Raw genomic sequence first — 26,935 nt, 5'->3', positions numbered from 1 at the left:
AAATCAAAATAACTAAACTGGGCCAGAATCCACAATTTTAAACTACTACGTTTTGTGCTCATCGATGTTAGTGTCGTAAGCGCCATCGACAATAAGGTCCCTTTTCATAGATAATACCACATATGTATGCGTTTAAAATTTGAGGAGTTCCCTCGATTCCTCATGGATCCCATCATCAGAACTGGGTTTTGACAAAAACGGAACCAATCTGTATGCATATACATACAATCAAAAAACTAATTTTCAAAATCGGTCCAGGAATGACGGAGATATAGAAAAACATAAAAAAAATAAAAAATAAAAAAAACATACAACCGAATTGATAACCTCCTTCTTTGAGATTTGGAAGTCGGTTAACAAACTAATATTAGCCCAAAATCTAAAATAAATGAAGTACCGATCACATAAAAAGTAAAAAATTAAATTAAGTAAATAAAAACAGGAAGGTATCATAAAATGTTAATGAAGAGAAATTGTAAGAGATGGTATTATGCCAACCAACAACTGCAAAGTTTTTTAACATCGGTTTGTGGCAAATACTGTTTAGTTTATCTTTATTTTAAAACGAAAAATGTCAACTTGCATGTTTTCTCCACTGTACACAGAATAAGTAATGATGTTACTATATCTCATATGTTCAGAATATTACTTGAATAAACTTATTATCCTATATAAAATGTGTGTTTTTATATTTCTAAACCCAGTTTCTAAGTAGATTGCACATACATTATAGTCACATTAAAATTCCATTTTGCGAAATAAAGAATTCAACATTTAACTTTGCAAAAGTAGATAATTGTTATTAGAATATTTTCTAAAAGCAATAAAAATAGATTAGGTTAGATTCGAGCTACAATGACATTAGGTTGGGTTCAAGGTAAGGTTGCAGGGCCTCAACAAGGGAAAAAAAGGGGGAGGGACTGTTGGCCTGGCTAAGTGAGCCAGAACTCACCCACTACTCCCTACTACTGCCGTAAGCAGGTAATGAATTCCCAATGTATTAGGTATAGGTTTAATAAATTATAAATATATTTCATTAATAACATAATAATATACAAATATGTAAAAGCATAAAGTAATAAATAAGCCTACAGTAATCACGTATACCGGTCCCACGGATGCGGATGTTGCTTACATAATCTCGTCTGTCAAGGAGTTTCGGCAGGAAAGGCCTTGGCAGACTTATATATTCATGAAATGAGGGTTCATACCTACCGACTGGAATTGGTTTCATGGCGGTATCAGATGGGTTAGTGTACGGTAACCGATGGTCATCTTGCTTATAATCTCGTCTGCCAAGGTGTTTCGGCAGGAAAAACCTTGGCAGACTTATATATTCCTAAAATGGGGGTTCATACCTACCGAATGGAATTGGTTTCATGGTGGTATCAGATGGGTTAGTGTAGGGTAACCGATGGCGACCTTGCTTACATAATCTCGTCTGCCATGGTGTTTCGGCAGGAAAAGCCTTGGCAGACTTATATATTCCTGACATGAGAGTTCATACCTACCGACTGGCATTGGTTTCATGGTGGTATCAGATGGGTTAATTTAGGGGTCCCGATGGTCACCTTTGAGAGCGTCTGCCAAGCACTTCCGGCAAAAAAAATAGTGGCAGACTTCGCTTTTCTGTGTCTACATGTAAATTTCTAACTGCTGCCATAACTACTATCTCGGTATCAGATGGGTTAAATCAGCCCCTTTTTTCGCACCGGAAGTGGCCTTCTTTTTCCTACTTTCGGCAAGTTCCGCCGTGGCAGACTATCGAATTCGGACTTAGCATAACTTTTCTGGGAAACCATTGTGCATTTCATCGTGGTATCAAGTCGGTTAGAAATTTTGCGGCCGGCTCTTCTACTAATACAAATGTCGACTTAGTGACATACATATGTCGAAAAAGTGCCATACAAATGTCGTTAGGGACTTACAAATGCCATTAAAATATAAAATAGTGGCATACAAATTTTGATACTGCCATACCACGACGAAAAAATGCCATATACGTGTCAAAAGTGCCTTACAAATGGGTAAATAGTGCCATACAAATATCGATCTTTAAACGTCCATATCCAGCTAACTATAAAAAGTAGAGTGGTGCCTCGTACAGTATATTTTTGTAAAAATAGATGTAAAAAACGCTTTTAATTCGGTCGATCGCGGTGCTCTGCTAGCAGCGGTGAAAAAAGAACTACTAGACCTCTACAAATATATTTGGCAATGTTACGGAACACCGTCAAAATTGCTATTTGGAGATAACATCATTTCATCGAGCATGGGCTGCCAACAAGGGGACCCGCTTGGGCCAGCCATCTTTAGTCTAGTCATCCACCCCATCATATCAGGTTTAAAGTCCAAATTCAACATATGGTATTTAGACGACGGATCCCTTGGAGGAGACGCTGCAACTGTCTTAGAAGATTTAATATGTATCGAAGAAAAGTTCTCAGAAATCGGACTCTCACTAAATTATGCCAAATGTGAAATTTTTTCCCTGAACACCTTCCTTCGGACATAAAAAATGACTTTTTGACAAATTTTAACGAAGTTTTACCAAATAGTTCAGTTCAGTCAAAATCATCTCTCACTCTTTTAGGCTCACCAATCTTTGGCGAAGCTATCGCACCTGTTGTTAACTGTAAACTAAATCTATTTAACAGTACATCAGAATTACTTTTCAAAATAAATCCGCATATAGCTCTCTTCATCATCCGTTTCTGTCTATTCACCCCAAAATTCATGTATCTGCTTCGCAGCTGCCCAATTTGGAAGTTTCCCTCTATTCTTTCATCCATTGACACCTCCCTTCAGGCCACGCTATCCAAAATTTTAAATATACAGTTTGATACTAGGTCATGGACCCAGGCGGTTCTCCCAATTAGGTTTGGGGGGCTCGGAGTCCGCACTTCGGCCAGCTCGGCTTTACCTGCTTTTCTGTCTTCCGTGTACGGCTCGCTGTCTCTCATCGGTGTCATTCTAAACCTTCCACAGATACTCGATGATGAGGTAGCGAGCCTCAGGGAGGCCAGAGAAGCATGGTGTCAGTCATGCCCGAGTGCGGACATCCCAGACGCCAGGCACGTTCAACGGGCTTGGGACTCCCCTCGCCTAGAGGCAGTCCATGCCACACTTATGGAAAACAGCCCGGACGACTATGATCACGCTCGAATTCTGGCAGTTTCGGCCCCCGAGTCGGGCCACTGGTTACAGGCTCTCCCTTCAAAGGCAATAGGCACGGTTCTGGACCCAAGTAGCCTAAGAATAGCAATAGGCTTGAGGCTTGGGTCCAGAATATGTGTTTCCCACACATGTGCCTGCGGCAAGAGCGTGGACCAGCTGGGCCGTCATGGCCTCTCTTGCGCAAAAAGCGCCGGCCGCATATATCGCCACGGCACTATAAACGATTTGGTCCGTCGCGCGCTTGTCACCGTCTATGTGCCTGCAGTTTTAGAACCAGTGGGCATGGCTAGAGACGATGGCAAGCGTCCCGACGGAGCCACATTAGTGCCGTGGAAATTAGAAAGAGCCCTGGTGTGGGACGCGACGTGCGTTGACACCCTTGCACAGTGCGGGGGGCGACCTGCATTCAGGCTGGCGCTGCGTCTGACCAGGCCCAGATTCTCAAGCGCCGCAAATACTCGACTTTAGTTAACGATTATGAGTTTGCGGCGCTTGCAGTTGAGACTCTGGGACCTTGGTCATCCGACATGAAGACATTCATGAAGGCTTTGTCGGCGCGGCTGGTCGATTCCACAGGGGACCGGGCTGGCGCGTACCTCTCTCAGCATATCGCCCTAGCGGTACAGAGAGGTAACGCCGCCAGTGTAATGGGGTCCTTGCCGCAGGCCGAACTGTTAGACGGGGCATTTCTGTTATGATTGGGTTAAGTTTTTATACTGTAAATATACTAGGTGGGTACTAATTTAATTTATTATTAATTTTTAATCCTAAGTTAATTTATAGTATTTTTTTATTAATTTCTATTGTTATCGAATGTTAGTAACTAAAACTTTTTAAATTAAATCATTTAAATATAAAGATAATATAATATAATATAATATAATATAATAAAGATAAAGGAGGTAGAGGATTAATGAATATAGAATATGTATACAAAACACAAATAATTAAATACAAACAATATCTACGAAATGAAAGTGACCACTTAATAAAGGCAATAGTAACACATGATAAAAACCGGGACAAATACTCAATCGAAAAGGATGCATTAGAATTCTGTACAGAACTGGCAATTGCAGCAGATGGGTACTGGACCGATGAAGAAATCAAATCAGCTGTAGTGAAGAAGAATATTAATATATGGAAGAGCAAGCCTCTTCACGGCCAATTCCTTAAATCAGTGTTAGAAAAGACAAACATAGACACCGAGTACTCATTCAGATGGCTCAAGAGACAACCGATATCTCCTACACTAGAAGCATCCATATTTGCCATTCAAGATCAAGCTGTAATTACTAATCAAATAGAGAGAGACATACTTAAAAAAGATGTGGATGGTAGGTGCCGGCTTTGTCTCTCAAAAGATGAAACCGTTCAACATATAGTTTCAGGATGCGAGAGGCTGGCTGGCACTTACTATACCAGACGACACAACAACATTGTTCAATATGTACACTGGTCACTAGCGAGAAAGCACAAATTCAATGTCAATAGCCTTTGGTGGAAGGAAACTTTAACGCAACCACAGGTAATAGAAAACGATACTGCAAAACTAATGTGGGAGATGCCGGTTCAAACAGACGTAACAGTAGCTCACAATAGACCAGATATTATATACATAGATAAAATACAAAAGCACATATACTTAATAGACATTACTGTTCCATCAGACTACAACATAGGGCCAAAAGAGGTTGAAAAACTAAGTAAATATCACCTACTAAGAACAGAAGTAACTAGATTATGGAGAATGCCTGCCACAGTTATCCCGATAGTAATAGGAGCCACCGGTATTGTAGCCAAAAACATACACAGATATATAGACAAATTAGATGCACAAATAAACATACACATTTTACAAAAGCAAGCAGCCATCCATACAACTACTATTTTATCTAAAGTACTAGGAAATACAATATATATTGGGGAAACCGATGCTCCTCTTCCCTGAGTGTCTCAGGGCGGGACATCGATAAAATACCGACTTTCAAAGTCGAGAAAAGAAAAAATTCTAATATAATATAATATAATATAATATAATATAATATAATATGTACACTGGTCACTAGCGAGAAAGCACAAATTCAATGTCAATAGCCTTTGGTGGAAGGAAACTTTAACGCAACCACAGGTAATAGAAAACGATACTGCAAAACTAATGTGGGAGATGCCGGTTCAAACAGACGTAACAGTAGCTCACAATAGACCAGATATTATATACATAGATAAAATACAAAAGCACATATACTTAATAGACATTACTGTTCCATCAGACTACAACATAGGGCCAAAAGAGGTTGAAAAACTAAGTAAATATCACCTACTAAGAACAGAAGTAACTAGATTATGGAGAATGCCTGCCACAGTTATCCCGATAGTAATAGGAGCCACCGGTATTGTAGCCAAAAACATACACAGATATATAGACAAATTAGATGCACAAATAAACATACACATTTTACAAAAGCAAGCAGCCATCCATACAACTACTATTTTATCTAAAGTACTAGGAAATACAATATATATTGGGGAAACCGTTGCTCCTCTTCCCTGAGTGTCTCAGGGCGGGACATCGATAAAATACCGACTTTCAAAGTCGAGAAAAGAAAAAATTCTAATATAATATAATATAATATAATATAATATAATATAATATAATATAATATAATATAATATAATATAATATAATATAATATAATATAATATAATATAATATAATATAATATAATATAATATAATATAATATAATATAATATAATATAATATCTACCCGGGGGTGATAGCCGGGGCACGTTTGGAGCTGACGCTGAACGTGACAGCATGCAGACCGTCAGTGGCTCCTCGCTGAACAGGCGGGCAGGAGCCGGGGAACCCGAAAATGCCACAGCCGACATAATCCGTGACGCTGATGATACTTTGCAGAGTAGGGCTGTTCCCACCAACTCTGCCGGTACATCGGACATGACCACGACAAGTTCACAAGTTAACGATGATAGTAGAAGGAAGTGGTCAGAAGAAGAATTACATGAACTTATGTACTGTTATTTCAAAGCTAGGTCACAGGGGCCATATTAAAAAAGGGGGTATATTAAAAGATTCGAAAAAGCCAAAAACATACACAGATATATAGACAAATTAGATGCACAAATAAACATACACATTTTACAAAAGCAAGCAGCCATCCATACAACTACTATTTTATCTAAAGTACTAGGAAATACAATATATATTGGGGAAACCGATGCTCCTCTTCCCTGAGTGTCTCAGGGCGGGACATCGATAAAATACCGACTTTCAAAGTCGAGAAAAGAAAAAATTCTAATATAATATAATATAATATAATATAATATAATATAATATAATATAATATAATATAATATAATATAATATAATATAATATAATATAATATAATATAATATAATATAATATAATATAATATAATATAATATAATATAATATAATATAATATAATATAATATAATATAATATAATATAATATAATATAATATAATATAATATAATATAATATAATATAATATAATATAATATAATATAAGGGGTCATCCATTAATTACGTCACACGTTTAGGGGTGGGAGGGGGTCAAGAAAATGTGACATATTGTGACATGGGGGAGGGGGGAGACACAAACTTTGTGACGTCACTTTAACTTCATCAGTAACCGAATTTTTTTTTTAATTATTTTATTCGCTGTACATTTATTATTGTTCACTTAGCAACTAAGGAAGAGCGGTGCCTCTTAATACAAGTATCTGTTTACTTAAAAAGAGGTACCAACCCTGTACAATGTAACCTAACACTTATAATGAATAAACAATTTATTATTATTATTAATTTATTATTATTATTATTACATTTAAATAACAAGTTTTTAAAACGATAATCGTTTTTATTCTTTTAATTTTCTTTCCTAAGCAGTTTTGGGTTATAAAATTACTAATATTTATATCGTCAAAAATATTTTGGATAAAATATTAATAATACTTAGGTACTTACTTAATTCGATTTGGCGATTTCGTAGAAAAAATGTGACGTCACACTAGGGGGGAGGGGTTTGCCAAATGTGACCAAATGTGACAAGGGGGGGGGAGGGGTCAAAAAACCTAGAAATTCGTGTGACGTAATTAATGGATGACCCCTAATATAATATAATATAATATAATATAATAAAGCACAAATTCAATGTCATTAGCCTTTGGTGGAAGGAAACTTTAACGCAACCACAGGTAATAGAAAACGATACTGCAAAACTAATGTGGGAGATGCCGGTTCAAACAGACGTAACAGTAGCTCACAATAGACCAGATATTATATACATAGATAAAATACAAAAGCACATATACTTAATAGACATTACTGTTCCATCAGACTACAACATAGGGCCAAAAGAGGTTGAAAAACTAAGTAAATATCACCTACTAAGAACAGAAGTAACTAGATTATGGAGAATGCCTGCCACAGTTATCCCGATAGTAATAGGAGCCACCGGTATTGTAGCCAAAAACATACACAGATATATAGACAAATTAGATGCACAAATAAACATACACATTTTACAAAAGCAAGCAGCCATCCATACAACTACTATTTTATCTAAAGTACTAGGAAATACAATATATATTGGGGAAACCGATGCTCCTCTTCCCTGAGTGTCTCAGGGCGGGACATCGATAAAATACCGACTTTCAAAGTCGAGAAAAGAAAAATTTCTAATATAATATAATATAAAGAGGTTGAAAAACTAAGTAAATATCACCTACTAAGAACAGAAGTAACTAGATTATGGAGAATGCCTGCCACAGTTATCCCGATAGTAATAGGAGCCACCGGTATTGTAGCCAAAAACATACACAGATATATATACAAATTAGATGCACAAATAAACATACACATTTTACAAAAGCAAGCAGCCATCCATACAACTACTATAAGTACTAGGAAATACAATATATATTGGGGAAACCGATGCTGCTCTTCCCTGAGTGTCTCAGGGCGGGACATCGATAAAATACCGACTTTTAAAGTCGAGAAAAGAAAAATTTCTAATATAATATAATATAATATGAAGCGGTCATGGCTTTCATAGGTGGAGACTAAGTGGACTGTAATATTAAAGATCTTGTCTTATTAGGAAAATATAGTTTATTTTAGAAACCACACAAAACATGCATTGTCACAGGAAAGAAAAATTGAAGAATAATACACATTTTACAAAAGCAAGCAGCCATCCATACAACTACTATTTTATCTAAAATACTAGGAAATACAATATATATTGGGGAAACCGATGCTCCTCTTCCCTGGGTGTCTCAGGGCGGGACATCGATATAATACCGACTTTTAAAGTCGAGAAAAGAAAAATTTCTAATATAATATAATCATATATATAAAATCGAAAAACCAGAACGGGATAAAAAACGAGGGAAGAAGCGAGATGGCGCCTTACAAATTTCTAAAAAAGTTTTTGACACGTTTCTCAAATACGACGCACGTATGATAAGAAAAAACTGTTTCAATCTATTATCTAAATATGGGAATAGAACTAGAGCATAAAAACTATCGCTTTCGATACGTATTTAATTTACAATAAGCAAAAGAAATTTTCATAACAATCTTTATTTTACTTATTTTACGACGATCGGTCGTTTCTCGGCAACTCTCGGTTAGTTTCGTTTCGGTAGTGCTACAGACTAAACCAAATTATTCGTAAGGTAAAGTAACCTAAATTATGTTTGTCATGTTGGTATATAGTTATTTCGGCGTTTTTTACACGAAGTAAAATAAAAAGGGCTGTCAACCTCAACCTTAGTCTATAGCCCATACAAGTGATATATGCCATATATGACTCAATCAAAATAATATTATCATATTATTAATAATTTGTATTTTGTTGTTTTAAATTTCTTTTCAAGTTATATTATTCAGATTGACTTTCACGGCTTCGGCAAACATTGCTATTCGTCCGGGGAATGGGCTGCCGAGATGGGCCAAAAATACAAAGTTGATAGTAAGTTATAATGTAGGTAGATAAAGTGCATGTTCAGATATTTTTGAGCGACCTGATGAAAATAAGCAAATGTACAGTCAGCAGTCAGCCACATATCTTAATATAACTTTGTTGCCATAGAAATAAGGATGTGTTCCGATATAGTGGCGAAATATTGAGAGACCAAAGCTAGCCGCTTTAGTGGCTCGGAAACTTAGAGAGAATGGGAGAGGATCGTGCCGTGAAGAGAGCGTACTTGGGACAACAAAATGGGAATAGGTATCGCTGAAACGACGTAGTTGCTCACGACCTGCTCAACCTCAACCATGGCGTTGACGACTGGCGAGAGCTATCGCGAGAGCGAGAAACATGGCGTGATCTGGTGTCGGAGGCCAGGACTCACTTTGGGTCGTTGCGTCACCGTAGCCGTAGTAAGTAATGTTATAGTAAAGGGCCATAAAGTTTGCACATCGGAATTTCGGCTTCGTAGAGCGTTGTCTCTTTCATTCTCGTTGCCTCCAATATTCTCTTTCTAAATACCGATGTGCAAACTTTATGGCCCTTTACTGTAATATCCAGAAAGGGGAATGGGGACTACCTACGTTTGTATGAAAAGGCGATTTATGGGCGGTGGTCGTCCATATTCGTCTTAAGGCGGAAATTAATCTAATGAACGTTTTTGCAACTAGGCTTATAAAAATAAATAATAATTTTATGTTGAAACAAGTTTTAAATAAATGCCTACGTAAATGAAAAAATACAATCTTGCCTTTTATCAAATCACATAATTTTTTGAGTAATTGTGAATTAAGTTATCCAAATAACGGCTACAAATAAGAAATCCCTATCACAGTTATACTTAAACCCTGGCAGGGTTGAATACATAATAATGTCGGTATTTAACTAAACATAAGACAAACTTTTTATTTCATTTACGCGAGCGGAGCTGCGGGCCCGTCTAGTATAATATAGCCTTTGGTGAAAGGAAACTTTAACGCAACCACAGGTAATAGAAAACGATACTTCAAAACTAATGTGGGAGATGCCGGTTCAAACAGACGTAACAGTAGCTCACAATAGACCAGATATTATATACATAGATAAAATACAAAAGCACATATACTTAATAGACATTACTGTTCCATCAGACTACAACATAGGGCCAAAAGAGGTTGAAAAACTAAGTAAATATCACCTACTAAGAACAGAAGTAACTAGATTATGGAGAATGCCTGCCACAGTTATCCCGATAGTAATAGGAGCCACCGGTATTGTAGCCAAAAACATACACAGATATATAGACAAATTAGATGCACAAATAAACATACACATTTTACAAAAGCAAGCACCCATCCAAACAACTACTATTTTATCAAAAGTACTAGGAAACACAATATATATTGGGGAAACCGATGCTCCTCTTCCCTGAGTGTCTCAGGGCGGGACATCGATAAAATACCGACTTTTAAAGTCGAGAAAAGAAAAAAATCTAATATAATACTAAATAATAATATAATATAATATACTTTTAAAGTCGAGTAAAGAAAAATTTCTAATATAATCTACTATTTTATCTAAAGTACTAGGAAACACAATATATATTGGGGAAACCGATGCTCCTCTTCCCTGAGTGTCTCAGGGCGGGACATCGATAAATTACCGACTTTTAAAGTCGAGAAAAGAAAAATTTCTAATATAATATATAAAAATGATATAATATAATATAATGTATAGATAGATATAGATTGATAGATTTGTTGTGGTGGATTAGTTTGAACGGTATGCACTTAGAGGATATAACCAACGGAGACGCCATGTCTATAATTTTCGGTACAAAATAGTCTGCCATTTTTTGCGGGGGAGGGGCACATCAAATGTATGCGTAACGTAAACATAGCCATGTCAGATAAACGTCAGGCCATACATGTGGTTGACATGTCGTTGACCATTGGCCGCCTATTTTCGACAGAGGGGAACGCCTGTTAATGACCACTCCCTTGGTTATATTCTCTAAGGGTATGCACCTTGATAGCTGTGGGTGGTAAATTTATATCTGACAGTTCTCTGCACCCACGATCTAGCACATTGTTTACATTTCACTCTCACAAAATAACATAACACCAAAAACAAAATTATTCCCAACACGATTAATCCGATTCCGACATAATTTAGTTTCGATTCCACTTGATTAGATAAATGTTCCACTTTCGCTATCGCAATAGCATTGTGTGAGTTACTGTCGTCCTGCTTACCTTGGGTTAATCCCATTGTTACAATTTTCCACAATAACTTTTACTGACCGGAAATCTAACTCTGACGTCTAACAACGTGCTGTACAGATTGTATATTGAATAAAAGTTTATATAAAACATCTACTTAAATATGCTACAAAAAACTTAAATCAGTAAATATTTACTTCCAATAACATTGTCACGTACCGCTTCGATACGTGTATAAAAACCAAACAATGTGACAACAGTTTTATGACTTTATGACACAGTATAGAAACTCTTAACTACGGTGCGGAACTCGTTTTCAGAGCCCGACTTGAAACTGATGAAAATCCGGTATAAATTACATTTGAATGTAGCCATCCAACCTGTGAAGTGGTAACCATATACTACTTTCGGTAAGAAGAAAGTTTACCTCCCCGAAATAAACTTTCTACCCCCTGGGTCCAGGCTCTATCCAGGAGATGCTAAATTAAAAACAAAGTAGTGGACCCGAATTTCACTTCTTCCAAGAAATCTCAAAACATTAAAATGTGTCACTCGTGGGCAACCTCTCCGCACGAGTGACCTTATCCGCAATGCAGCCCTGTGTAAGGAGTTAGTTCATAAGTAAGTAATAATGCAACCTTGCTGTTTTTGTAGCTATAAATTACGTGTTTATTGAATAAAACTTTAGTCCTTAATCAGCATTCACTTGTTTAATTGTTCCTCCAACTTCCCGCACCACATGGATCCTGGCAGGGTCGCCATGTGGTGCGGGAAGTTGGAGGAACAATTAACGTAACGTAAGAGGAACAGTTGACGTATTTTACGTGGTACGTAACATTTTTCTCTGTGATCCGCAATTTCTAGAAGGCGAGCTGCGACATGTACGACAGGTGCTAGAGAGGAATGGGTATGGTTGGAGACAGAGCCAGCGTGCAGCAGGGTCGTCATCGGTTCGAAAGGAGCATACAGCGGAGAGAGCACCTGCTTACCTACCATACATTAAGGGAGTGACGGACGAAATTGGACGCCTATTACGCCGGAGGTTGAGCATTAGGACAATTTTCCGTCCGCATGTAAAAATTAGAAGTGAGCTGCGCTCGCCAAAGGACAAGGATCCGCTGGGTAACCCGGGCGTCTACGAGATACCATGCGATTGCGGTAAGTCCTACATCGGGGAAACCGGACGCAACGTGTCCACTAGACTGATAGAACACATACGGAGCGTAAAGAAGATGGACTGCAGCAACTCCGCAGTGGCAGAGCACGCCTTGGATACAGGGACGTCGCACTATCTTCGATTCGACAAGGCGAGATTACTGGTACGAGAAAAATGTTACGTACCACGTAAAATACGTCAAGCGATCGAGATTGGGCGGCGCCCTAATTTCAATCGGGATAGCGGCTGGGCTGTGCCGCCAGCATGGAAGCCTGTGCTTCTTCAGCAGAATACCAGTGAGTGTTGTGACAGTGTAGTGGACATAGTGAGTTCGTGCTGTATATCGCTACAAGTGTTAGGTGACCCAAGCCCAAACACACCACTATGCCCGCCTACAATAACAGCGGAAGACCTCCCCCAACCTGTTTTCTCGGCGCGCGCGCAGCGTGCGACGCGGCGAGCCGCAGTAAGCGATACACGGCCGTCGTGAACGCTGCTCGCACTGTTAGTGCTTGAGAAAGGAGACCTAGGCTCTCCGAAACATGTCGCGCGAGTGACTAAAAACAAGTGAGTCTAAACCGTAAAATTATTCAATGTTAGTATGTCTCACAACAGTTTAAATTCGATTATACGAGTATGCACATGATACAATTTTATTCATCAATCAAAAATCTAACTGGCCTAATTATAAGTCGTCCGCTCCACGTGGTGCGAGTCAAGGGCGTTGGCGTTTGAGACACTAATGGCTGTATAGGCTCATTTGTGTTCAAATCCGAATTACTACTGGTTCTATTACTACTAGAATTATTACTGCTTTCAGGTGACTCATCTAACAAAAATGCTGGTTTCAACCTGTCAATTGATATGCCTGTCTACATGACCTGTCTATTGGGCAACTGGGGGTAGGAACCCCCCCGGCCCTCCCCAAAGTTAGGATATCAATAGTTACGACGAAAAATTTTTTTTGATTTTTTGAGGTTATGTTCAATAACCAATTTGGAAATTTCGTATACATCATTTGGAAATTTCGTATACACAATTTGGAAAGTTCAATAACCAATTTGGAAATTTCGTATACATATTTTTGAGCACTTTGTCCGTATACATGTTTTTGAGCACTTTGTCCGTATACATGTTTTTGACCACTGTATTTCTTTTTTGACAGCGAGTCGAATGTGTTGTGAACGCAAGATACCTAACACTCCTCCTCGCTTCGCTCGTCATCGTACCTAACGGTGACTCTGGCACTGTATTTCGTTTTGACCACTGATTTTCGTAACTTCAAACACGTATAAAAAAAAACTACGCGTCTCCTAGACACAAATCGGGTGTCATTTGAAAGGGGTGACCAACCCCTATAAAATGCCACCCTCCCCCCTCCCCTCTCCCTGTAATGCGTGATTCAAATGCCAACCCCAGAATGGTCTCTATGTCTTGTAGCTCAGCGTACTACCAACCGAAACATAATCTGGGGAACACAAACAACCCAAAAGGTGTGATGATCGCTGACTTTTCGATGTCTTCTGGCGCGACTTCGATGGCATGATAAGCGCGATTGATATCTAGAGTGGAAAATAGTGACTTACCTGACAATCCATATGTGAAGTCTTGCAACCTGGGTATCGGGTATCTGTCCGGCTTCGTGACAGCATTCAGCCTCCTGTAGTCTCCGCACGGTCTGATCTGTCCGTCCTTCTTCGGAACTACGTGTAGCGGGCTGGCCCAAGGACTCTTACTCGGCCTACAAATACCTAAAGCTTGCATATTACGAAATTCCTGCTTTGCCTGTTCGTACCTATCTCGCGGTAACGGCCTAGCACGCGCATATACCGGAGGTCCTGAAGTCTCTATATAGTGCTTTACACTATGTTTTGGAAGGTCAGGAGCATCACCCTGAAAACTACGCAACCCTAAATTGAGCTCTAACGACCATAGTACCGTAAGTTTTTATTTCTGTGTTATTAACTTATTAGCTGCGTACAATTTGTAATTGCTACAAACACTCGCGACGAACTGTGGCACTGATTCGGTTAACCGGCACTATAGACACATCTGCACCAGTGTCCACTAGAAAACTCATACCACTGTTGAAGTAGACTACACACAGGCGGTGGCTTTCCGTTCTCGGCTCCACGCACCCCCCAGCCGCCTCAGGGTGCAGCGCGTCTAGTTTCCCTGCGGTGGCTGCCAAGCATACGCTGTCGGCGGCGCCACGCCTGCTGACTGCTGCTGCCTCCCCCAGGCACACGGCTGGATACATCCTCGTGCATTCACGATCACGTCGGGGTCACCTTAAACAAGGTTAACTTTATAACACCGATATATTCTGACTCCAAATACATATCTAAGAAGGTTACGAAAATAGATTTACACAAGGACGGGACCAGAATCAGGCGGCGCCGCGGTATCGTACTTGTTGCTTAAGTATGTGCGCACTGTATGTCTTGCGCTAAGCGACTGACTGGACTAAATGCTCCTTCGAACTTTATACCAAAAATGCTGACTCTAATCCGCGTCACCGCCATGTCCCTACAGTACAATGATCGTCGAGTTAACATCCCACATGGCGGTTATCTCGTGAGCCATGTCTAGGTACCTATTTGCTGGATTTGTCCTTCTCGGCCTTTACGAGATTCCGATCATTAATATTATTATTTGTACGTCTTTTCCATATCTCGGGACCATGGGGTCCCGGACCTTTCGGAGGCGTGCGTGGGCCGAAGCCAACAGCGCAGAGGCCCTGTAAGACAATTTAATCTAAAAGCAAGGGATACCCATGGCAGATACCATCCCCGAGCGCACAATATGATACATCCGGAGATAGTCCCCGCCAGGTGCAAAGACTATTGCAGTGCAGCACATTTGTACTGCGATGGGAACTAAGGTCATGGCCGTCATGGGCTATTGATTTGAAAGTTAGACGGACTGAATAATGGGCTATGGGAGGAGACTAGCGGACACCTGCCATGACAATCAGTCTCGAAATTATAATTGACAGGCGGTGACTCGCCAACTCATTGAGTGGGCCCCGCAATGGCCGCACGCACAGTGCGACAACAGGGCAACACTTTAGAGTGGCTATGAGGTTGTCGAGAGGTGAGTCTGCGGTAGCCAGATCCCGGTAATCCGTTCAGCAGGCCGCCGGCGTTATGACATTTTACACTTCCAACCTGGAGCATAGGTCCCGCTCTTGCGACTCCACTCTGGCCGGCCGGTGAAGGCAAGCACAGAGGCGAGGGCCAGATGAAAGTGCCCTCTGGAATACGGGTCCGCGATGCCGCCACTCACCGTCAGCTCGCCACAAGCTTATTATTATTATTATCTGTCTCTTACAATTTCTCGGGACCCTGGGGTTAGTATAGGACGTTGTACGTTGTAAGAAAAAGGTACAAAAAGAAGCCGGGCTATTGGGTGGAGTTGCTAGTGGACTAGTAAACCGGGACTATGGAGGAGACTATGGCACCTGCCCTGCTCAAATGTTAAAAAACATGAAAAAATCGCACGGAGCGACAAGGGTACAACATCACGTGAGCGGCTCAGGGCGTGGAGAGGTGTGCACCGCTTTCTACCCAGTAGCTGTAAGCAGCCACTGTGCCAACTCGCGTCATAGGCATATTTCACTTCCGCCCTGCGAGCATATAGCTCTGACACCCCACTCTGGACGGCCGGTAAAGGCAAGCCAGAGGTGAGAGTCCTGCTCCTGCGGCCCCTGCTCAGTATTCACTCCAGGCGGCCAATTAAGGCAAGCCAGAGAGAGGGGCCTGACCGACTCTCGGGGGTATGGGACCCAAGGGACGTCACTTCCCATTCAGCTCGCCACAAGCTACCCTGGGGGCTTATTATTATGTCTTTCCCATCACGGAACAATGGTGTTCCGGACCTTTGGGAGGCGTGCGCGGAGCCGAAGCCAACACGTAGAGGCCCTTTTGACACTTTAATGAAATGTAAGGGGTACACCGAGCGGAGGCTGCCCTTGCCCGTGTCATGGGACGCACGCAGAGGCAGCACCCGCCAGGGTGTAAGGACTATTGAGAGTTGATGGAATCTAAAATGAACTAGGTTATTGGGTGAAAGCGATGGACTAAGAATTGAGCTATGGGGTAAAAAACCGGACGCCTGCCTAATAAAACGGTATGCAATTTTATATCCGGCAGACGGTGACTCGCCCTCACAAGATGGGCCCCCACAAAAAGCGACATCTAGGATGGCTCAAGGGCAACACCGGTGTGAGCGGCTCAGGGGTGTCGAGAGGTGTGCGCCGCTTTCTACCCAGTGGCTGTTAACAGCCACTGTGCCAACTCGCGTCTTATGCATATTTCACTTCCACCCCTGGAGCTTATAGCTCTAACGACTCCACTCTGGCCGGCCGGCTAAGGCAAGCCAGAGGCAGAGAATCCTGTCCCACCCACCCTCCTTGCGGGTAACAGAACTCTCCAGGAGCACTCGGGTACGTGAGGTCGCTAATCCCCAACAGCTCGCCACAAGCTGCCCTGCGTTGACTGATTGCACTGGTAAAACCAGCGGGCGATGGGGTCGTCACATCCCTACGCCTACTTACATCCCTACGCCTACTTACGAAAAAGATAAAGTCGTTGCTAAGTTGCTAACACACAAATGTTATTATACAGTGGAAGAGTCCCTACAAGACAAATAAATACAATTTTATTCATTTGCCTTAAGGAAACCTTAATTTGAAATATGTGTAGTATGTATTATTAATTATTATTTGGTTCAAAGAACTTTATTCTCTAAGAAATTACAGAATTTTCACTTACAAGACAACTTATAAATAGCTAACTTAAAGTAATAACATGTTACGCAATAAACAAGCACTTGTGTCAATGTTTATCAATAAACAGTTGCATTTGGATTTAAACTAATGATTACACAAGAATAAAACTAAGATTACATCCTAATAATCTTGACAGCTCATCATAACCTTACGTAACAATTTATAATTATAAGCATCTGTCATTGCCACACCCGATATGGGTAGCATGTAGTTATTGAAACAATTGTTACTGGAAGACCTGATATGTACATACATAAAAGCAATTATAATTAAATAATTAATTAAATAGTTGTTTGTGGAAAAAAATACAGTCAGCGATAAAAGCTTGTACTAAAAACGAAATTATTGCCAAAACTTATTTTCTTCGCAAGTGTGATGAAAAATATTAGGTATGTGTCACGGGAGTTACTTATATAAACTGTAGACTCGAGTCATAAATAAACACTCTTCACGTTTCTATTAACTCTCGTTTATAATTTTCCTCATACACTTAATATTTTCCGGTTATTTTCAGATAACACCCGAAACATTAAAGGTGGTTGAAGAAAATTGCCGCAAAATAACAAACGAGACTTGTGTCAAACTGTGTATAATGAAGAAATTAGGAGTTGTAAGTTGTGATGTTTTTTTTAATCACGGATGTACATCCGGCTGCAAAAGTGCATGGGCACTTTATGACTGAATTCCATTAATAGGCAATGTGGCTGCTGGGTGTACAGCGAGCTGCAAAATTGCAAGATCACTTTATTAATGAATTCCATTTATAAAGTGGGTATCCCCATTTTAATTATTTATAAGTAAAATATTTTTTGAAGAAACATTTCTTCAGTTATTCCTTAAATTAATCGTATCCTAAAGCGACTTGGACAAACTGTCTTAGGGATCATCATTGCATGGATGCGCGAAGTTACATTAGTGTCATAAAATGTCATATTGCTTCTAATAGCATCTTATACTTAGTTTGTTATTTGCAGATAGATGAGCGCGGATGGTATGTGGAGAGTAAAGGGACAGAATTCATAAACAGTATATTTCCTACAGATGTAATCATAGACAACCAAGAATCAATATTCCAGCAAATAGCTCAAACATGCAACCGTGGTAAATACATTATATTTATTTATTTAAACTTTATTTCAGCAAAGAAAACTTAATGTAGGTAAAGGCGAACTTAATGCTATGAGGCATTGCCTAGAACCAGTCAACCTTATCCTCAAAGGTGTGTGGAAATATCCCAATAAAGCGCTGGTATTACCTAACCTAACGGTAAGAGCGTGCGACTTTCAGTCCAATGGTCGCGGGTTCCCACTCACACCCCTGCTTGCTTCAATAAGTTTTTCGGAACTTATGCACTATAGGTACGTTAAATCATTTCATAATTAATATATTTACCGGTCGACTAAAACATAAAGAGGAAGACATTCGTGAAAAATTCGGACTAATCTCAATAAGACCCAATTTGTCTCTCTGAGTTGGAAGGTCAGATGGATGGCAGAAGCTTTCGTCAAAATGTACATCAACACGTTAACTGGCTCACGGTTATGTAGGTATGTTAGAAATTAGTTTTAACCTCGTGAGATTCACTCCGAGTCGGAATCGGTTCAATAGTCGCGACAATTATTCCTCTTAGGTAGGTACTTAATTCAGCATCCTAAAAAGTTACCTACCTAGTTAGTGTACTTTAGTAAAGCGTTGATACAAATATTATCTTACTTAATTATTTAGTCCTGATTACCATTAAAAAAATTGGTTCATACCTAATTAGTGCAGTCAGACTTCACCTACTCGTACTATGAAATGAATTAAATGAAATGAAAAGCATTTATTTTCAGGCTACTAAGGCCCGAAGATACATACCTTACAAACTAACATATATATACTTACAATAATAAAAATCTTAAATAATAAACAATCATTTTCGTGACGCAGAAAGTTGTCCGTTGCGGCGTCACTTGCTCTGGTGTAGGATTCGGTAGATTCCCACGGAACCGCCGAAATATCACACCCTTCGGCGAGAAGTCCGTGCGCGCGATGGCTTCCAGCAGCGGCCGCGGCACGCGCACCACAAATGAACTGAAGTGCACGCACTATAAGTAGTTTACTTTTTATGATGCTTACGTTACCTACTTGCTCAACGCGATTACACAGCACCATGAGCTGTACGTAGATAAGATGGGGTAAGACAAACACCGGGACAAGAGTAACACTTTGTAGGGAATCCTCATACTGGTAAGCAAAATAAACTATGATCCTAATACTCTTACCCCACCTGACCTTAGGTAAGTATTTTTATTTTGTAATAATTGATTATTTTTATTACAGTATAATTATAGGGACCTTGCTAATTATGTAAACAAAAGTCACTAGTAAATTTATCATTCAGAGACAATTTCAATATGGTGTTTTTTTTTCTTTCTTTGACGTACGCCTTAAACCCTAGCGAATGCGTCAACTCAAACGCAGTGCATTTCGCTAATAATTGACCGGAGCGTAGCGAAGGTCTACGTTTCGACTGGAGCATTTTGCTTTTGTATGTCCGGATGTTCTCCTCTACAGGTCGCAATTCTTAACCGAATCTCGTGAAATTTTGTGACTGGATTCTATGTCTAAATAAATTTTTTTTGTCCGTCCGGTTTTTTGAATTTTTTTAAAATGGCGGAGTCGTGATAGCTCGCGCCTAAACAAATAGTGGTATCGGTACCATACGAGTGTTTTCTTTTTGAGATATGTTTATAGATTAAATGGCCAAAAATTCAGAAAATTTATTTCGCTGGTTTCGGAGGTATTGAGATATTTAATTTTAACTAATTTTAATTTGAGAAGGAGTAGCTAAATTTCGTCAACCCATCTAAGAACTATTTGGCTCAGTTTGTAAACGTTCGCTTTTTCTGTTTGCACAGAGGGTCTGGGTTCGATCCCCAGTAATTGTATGCTGGGATATTATAACTTTTTGTATTTTTTTACACATAAATTTCGTATTGTTTTTTTTTAATTTACTATATTTAAAGCTCTTAGCACCATGTTATTTCAAGCTCTGCTCGCGAGGTCTACAGCTCACAGAGCCACTAGTAATATGTACATTAGTATAACTAGGTTATAAGTACTCGCGGGTTTGGTTTCCGCAACTCGACGTCATATATTGTTATTGCGCCTATTTTGCGGGATGGCTTGGCGGCACTATTCTTGCCAACCCGACTCTACCAAGAAGCCTAGCAGACTCAATGACATTGCCGACGACTTCTGGGAGAGACCCCGGTGAGCCAAGGTGTTGTGCCCGGTACTCTGTCATTCGAAAATGACGTGGGCGGCTGTCTCATCTGCCTCCATTCATGCTCTGCAGAGCATATATATTGCTATCTGTAATACGTTAATAGGTGTTTGTTTAATGAGGCGTGGCCAGTTATGATCCCAGCTTAGTGTAACTAACTTTATGCCCTAATAGGCCTGATGACAAATTTTGAAAACACTTTTAATATCGTCGGTACACTTGTATTAGTTCCGAAAAACACTATATTTCAGTTATACTCATAAGATTTAACATAGATAATTGCATTTTATTATAGCTAGTTTAAACTTCGCGCGAAAACGCCTCGCATGCCATTTGTGACGTCATCATTTAGTTGGTGGTAGGGTGGTAGATATTGTTTACATACTTACAGTTACGAATTTCCCTTGAATCTGAATGATATTGTTAATTCAGCACCATATATTACGATTAGGGATGATAAATACATTACAAAAATTTATCACAATAACTCATTTTACACAAAAACTCTCACACGGTTGCAGTTTAAGATGAATTATTTAGATACATGTAAATTTTGAGTGAAAATCACCGAACGCCGCTTTTACTTTTTAATTTTTCATTTTTTCTAGTTACGACAGCCAACATGGCAATGATAGTTCCATTCAGCCAAATAATTAAAAAAGTTTGTTGTTGAAATATCGTATTATTTAGCATTTTATTTAAATAATAACAAATAGATATCTACTTTATATCGTGTAATAATATTTTTTGGACGTAATAAATGTTTAGTGGCGAAATAACATTTTTTTTGCACCTTTTGAACTCTTTGGTGCCCACGTATAGATTTCGGTCAATGAGGTTGTCTATGTTGCTCTAAGAAATATGTTATGAATTGATGACGTCACTGTTTGGAACGTTTCTGTTGGCGTTTCAGTAAAAATGGCCGATTGGAGAATTTTGCACTTTTATTTTATTGAATATATTAATAATCCTTCAGTTTATACTGAGATTGGGCCATTTTTTAGAATCATATTAACATATTTATATGTTTCGTTGAAACCATTATTTCCATGATTCTTTGTTACTTGCAACAGGCCTATTGTACATGAACGATTGCCTTAAAATTTAATGTTTTCGTTCATTATTTATGTATGTGGGTAGTTTTGCACAATCTAATTTTTATTTTTCCTCAGTCTCTTGTTGACCACGTTGGCTGGAGAGGGTTCAAAACGTCATAATCATAATCATTTATTTGTTGCAAATCTTGGGATGTATTTTAAATTCATTATACGCGATATACTACTTTTAGGTAGAGAGTCTTATTTCTTGAGTAACTATCGAGGTAACCGAAGACAATAATATGCTTATTTACAGTAAACAATCATGTCAGCAATAACTGTCATCGAGGTGAAGAAGTGGCAAATTGCTTAAATGAAGAAATGGAGAAGGTAAGCTAAGTTACAGTAGAACCCGCTTTACTCCTTGAAGCGTGGCGCCTATCGTGTGCGGCGCGATATTGTGAACCTTATGGCAATAAACGAAGGTTGATATTGTGCTGTAGCTGCGCACGTCAGTCGAGAGGTTTAGATGAGGATTAGTTCTGTAAGGACCACGTCAAAAACGCGTCTTAACTGGAAACAACTGTATAAAAAAACAATCCTAGGCACATGTAAAATTAAGCGTTAATTTTGTGAGAAATTGTATAAAACGTGATCGTATTAAACGGTTTCCACTGTTTTTTTTTCGCATATGAGGGGAAACACCGCCATTAAGTTTATTATCTACAAATTTTTATTATTTAGTATTTTCCCGGGTTAATATTATAAAAATATACAAATCACTCTCAAATAAATTGTACCCCAACAAATAGACTGAGTTATATTTTCCAACAATTAACATTATCTTTCGGTGCGTAATCTCTAAGTGGCTCATAAAAGAAACTTCGTGTATTACCCATGTATATACATATAAGAAATAGATAAAGACATACATAAATACATAGAAAACATCCATAACTCAGGAACCCAAAAATAACTTCCCTTATAGGTACCAGGATTCGAACCCGACCTTCAGACCATCAATAAAAAGAGGGTACTGGGATTCTTAATTTTCGGCAACGCACTTATAACTCTTCTGGTGTTGCGGGCGACGGCGGCCATCGCTTACCATCAGGCGATTCGTCTGCTTGTTTGCCTCCTGTATCATAAAATGATTACTATTGTATTGCACACAGCTGGAGCACGCAAGTAATGATTGGTTAATGACGATTAAATTTCATTATCTTACCTTTTATCCGACGTTTCAGCCAGGTTGCACTTGAAGTGGTCACTTGTTTATACTTAAATCTTGCCAGTGATCAAAAATCGACAAGTCCGTATCGGAACATGCATAATGAAGGTTTTCGTAACTGTATTAACTTATTACACTTTATCTATTGGTCCTGGGTTCGAATTCTGTTAGGAGAATTTTTGTGATAATCAGTAGTGAAAGTTTTCTCCCGAGTGAGGGATGCTTTCTATGTTTGCATGTACGAATATATAGGTATTTATGTATACGCCACATAAATATGAATATCATCGCCTACGCCTAGGGGCTATTCATAAATTACGTCATTTCAAATTAGGGGGGGGGGGGGTCTGACAACGGATGACGGTAGCATGAAGTAGGAGGAAATGGGGTCATTTGAAGCATGATTTTTGGATGAGTATAGGGGGGGGGGGGTCAAAAATCATCAAAAATTGATGACGTAATTTACGGACAGCCCCCTCGGACCCATCCATAGTGTAGGTTTTGCGCAGGTAGGACTTGTTCAATCTGTATATATGTAGGTTGCCCCAAAGATATTTATACCTAATATAAGTTGTATTCGCTCGACGTTGTACGCTAGTAAAGTGAATAGTGAGATTAGTAGTTAGGTACCGGATAAAATAAATATGGAGACAAAGCAGACACATAATCTCCATTGCGCCGGCTTGAAGCAGAGTTGGGCAAATATAAACTTGCACAAGAACAGATTTTTTTATTCGAATAAGAAAAAATCTTGCAATCATTATGTAAAATAAAATGAAAGCGAATAAATGAATCGTATTGTATTTAAAATCAAGAATAAAAAAACAGAATAATTATTTTAGAAATGGTATTTCTCTATGTAACTTTTTAAACAATTCAAATGGTTTTCTGAATATACTTAACTTTGTGGGACATCCAATTTTCTATATTTTGTAAGTAGCATGTGTTAATAATATAATTTATCTACACACATATCATAAACCCTCTATGATGCCTTCTAAATCCGTAAATAATGGCCCACATTACGATAAACTGTTTTGTTACAGCAAATTTCTTATCTGTGAATATATTGTAATAGCTTCATTACTATATCAAAATCGATTTGGTAATGCATTCAAATTTCGAACATCTCTGGAAAAAAAAGCAATTTTATTTGACCCCTATAATAGGGGTCAATATTCTAATATCAGTCGAGATGACGTTTTATTCGAAATCATATGTCAATTTCATACAATATTATTGACAAATCTCGCACGTTAGTTGGTATCGAACAATATGGCAATCGACCCCGTCTCTAGTTTGCCTCTGAATAAAAAACCGGGCAAGTGCGAGTCGGACTCGCGCACGAAGGGTTCCGTACCATAATGCAAACAAAAAAAACGGAAAAAAATGCAAAAAGAAAACGGTCACCCATCCAAGTACTGACCACGCCCGACGTTGCTTAACTTTGGTCAAAAATCACGTTTGCTATTATAGTATTTGTTGTTATAGCGGCAACAGAAATACATCATCTGTGAAAATTTCAACTGTCTAGCTATCACGGTTCGTGAGATACAGCCTGGTGACAGACGGACGGACGGACGGACGGACGGACGGACGGACGGACGGACGGACGGACGGACGGACGGACGGACGGACGGACAGCGAAGTCTTAGTAATAGGGTCCCGTTTTACCCTTTGGGTACGGAACCCTAAAAAGAACTACTACTACTACTACTACGGGCGTGAAAAAAGTTTTCAATTGCCGCCAGTTAACGTACAGTTTACCTTTTAATTAGTTTGATAGTAAAAAATAATTTGTTTTGTTGTTTTAAAAGTAACTATAACAAAAGTTTCGTGTAAAATATGCGATAAAGATATTTCGGAGACGCCAGCTCATATCCGTGAGTTCCGCCAGAGAGCGAAGTACTGACCCCAATGTCGGCTGTAATATGAGGTTAGTGAATATATCATAGAAAGTTTACAATATGTGTGTAGATAAAGCAGTGTGTGTAACTGTACATAGTTAGGCATTAAAACACTCGTGTGATACTATTATGAAACTCACTGCGTTCGTTTCATAAACCCACACTCGAGTTTTAATGCCTTTCATTATGTAGAAGCTACTATTATGTTAATAGGTACTACAGAATAAAGACGACGGGAACGAGATGGAGCCCGAAAAGGAAACTGCGGTAATGGATTAGAAATAAATGTAAAAAATAAATATAATATAGATACTAAAACGTACGGAACCCTCGGTGGGCGAGTCCGACTCGCACTTTTAATATGGTTCACAACAAACCTTTTGTTTGTCGCTGTAAAATATAAATCACACAAGGAACAATGAACACTATATTTTTCTTCATTATAATTATTTTAATTCCTTATATGGCTCTATCCAGTATTTAATCTCGGAAGTTGTAATATTATTCATTTTAAATAAACTTATAAATCAATTTGAAAGTCTCAACATAACGTTACTTATTAATTTATAATTATAAGCATCTGTCATTGCCACACCCGTGACACCCGGTATGGGTAGCATGTATGTATTGAAACAATTGTTACTGGAAGACCTGATATGTACGAGTACATACATATAAGCAATTATAATTAAATAGTTGTCTGTGGAAAAAAATACAGTCAGCGATAAAAGCTTGTACTAAAAATGAAATTATTGCCAAAACTTATTTTCTTCGCAAGTGTGAAGAAAAATATTCTGTGTCATGGGAGGTACTTAAATATAAACTGTAGACTCGAGTCATAAATAAACACTCTTCACGTTTCTATTAAGTATCGTTTATAATTTTCCTCATACACTTCTTATTTTTACGGTTATTTTCAGATAACACCCGAAACATTAAAGGTGGTTGAAGAAAATTGCCGCAAAATAACAAACGAGACTTGTGTCAAACTGTGTATAATGATGAAATTAGGAGTTGTAAGTTGTGATGTTTTTTTTTAAATCACGGATGTACATTCGGCTGCAAAAGTGCATGGGCACTTTATGACTGAATTCCATTAATAGGCAATGTGGCTGCTGGGTGTACAGCGAGCTGCAAAATTGCATGATCACTTTATTAATGAATTTCATTCATAAAGTGGGTATCCCCTTTTAAATTATTTATAAGTAAAATATTTTTTTAAGAGAAACATTTCGTCAGTTAAATTAATCGTATCCTAAAGTGACTTGGAGAAACTGTCATAGGGATTATCATTGCATGGATGCGCGAAGTTACATTAGTGTCATAAATTGTCATATTGCTTCTAATAGCATCTTATACTTAGTTTATTATTTGCAGATAGATGAGCGCGGATGGTACGTGGAGAGTAAAGGGACAGAATTCATAAAGAGTATATTTCCTACAGATGTAATCATAGACAACCAAGAATCGATATTTCAGCAAACAGCTCAAACATGCAACCGTGGTAAATACTTTATATTTATTTATTTAAACTTTATTTCAGTAAAGAAAACTTAATGTAGGTAAAGGCGAACTTAATGCTATGAGGCATTCTCTACCAGTCAACCTTATTTTCAAACCTGTGTGGAAATATCCCAATAAAGCGCTGGTATTACCTAACCTAACGGTAAGAGCGTGCGACTTTCAGTCCAAAGGTCGCGGGTTCACACTCACACCCATGCTTGCTTCAATAAGTTTTTCGGAACTTATGCACTATAGGTACGTTAAATCATTTCATACTCAATATATTTACCGCTCGACTAAAACATAAAGAGGAACACATTCGTAAAAAATTCGGACTAATCTCAATAAGACCCAATTTGTCCCTCTGAGTTGGAAGGTCAGATGGATGGCAGAAGCTTTCGTCAAAATGACATTAACACGTTAACTGGCTCACGGTTATGTAGGTATGTTAGAAAGTAGTTTTAACCTCGTGAGATTCGCCCCGAATCGGAATCGGTTCAATAGTCGCGACAGTTATTCCTCTTAGGTACTTAATTCAGCATCCTAAAAAGTTACCTACCTAGTTAGTGTAGGTACTTTAGTAAAGCGTTGATACATAATTCTTCTTAATCTTACTTAATTATTCATCATTCAGAGACA

The 26,935-nt window shown here is 38.8% G+C and overlaps 1 protein-coding gene and 1 long non-coding RNA gene across 2 annotated transcripts in view; both read left to right on the top strand.

Annotated features, from left to right (window-relative positions):
- Positions 1-22,054, top strand: part of LOC134798980 (uncharacterized) — a 98,203-nt gene extending 76,149 nt beyond the window's left edge. The window contains exons 7-9 of the mRNA XM_063771405.1: positions 17,865-17,960; positions 18,325-18,451; positions 21,972-22,054. Coding sequence (XP_063627475.1) covers positions 17,865-17,960; positions 18,325-18,451; positions 21,972-22,054 — 306 coding nt within the window. The remainder of the gene's footprint in view (positions 1-17,864; positions 17,961-18,324; positions 18,452-21,971) is intronic.
- Positions 22,055-25,004: 2,950 nt separating this feature from the next.
- LOC134798646 (uncharacterized) lies at positions 25,005-26,297 on the top strand. The gene is made up of 3 exons (XR_010145241.1): positions 25,005-25,060; positions 25,714-25,809; positions 26,171-26,297. It is a non-coding gene; the product is annotated as an uncharacterized LOC134798646 (long non-coding RNA).
- Positions 26,298-26,935: the final 638 nt, after the last annotated feature.

This window comes from Cydia splendana, chromosome 17 (genome assembly GCF_910591565.1).
Source record: "Cydia splendana chromosome 17, ilCydSple1.2, whole genome shotgun sequence".
NCBI lineage: Eukaryota > Metazoa > Arthropoda > Insecta > Lepidoptera > Tortricidae > Cydia > Cydia splendana.
The sequence above is the reverse complement of the archived record's forward strand: the minus strand, read 5'-3'. Positions and strand labels throughout refer to the sequence as shown.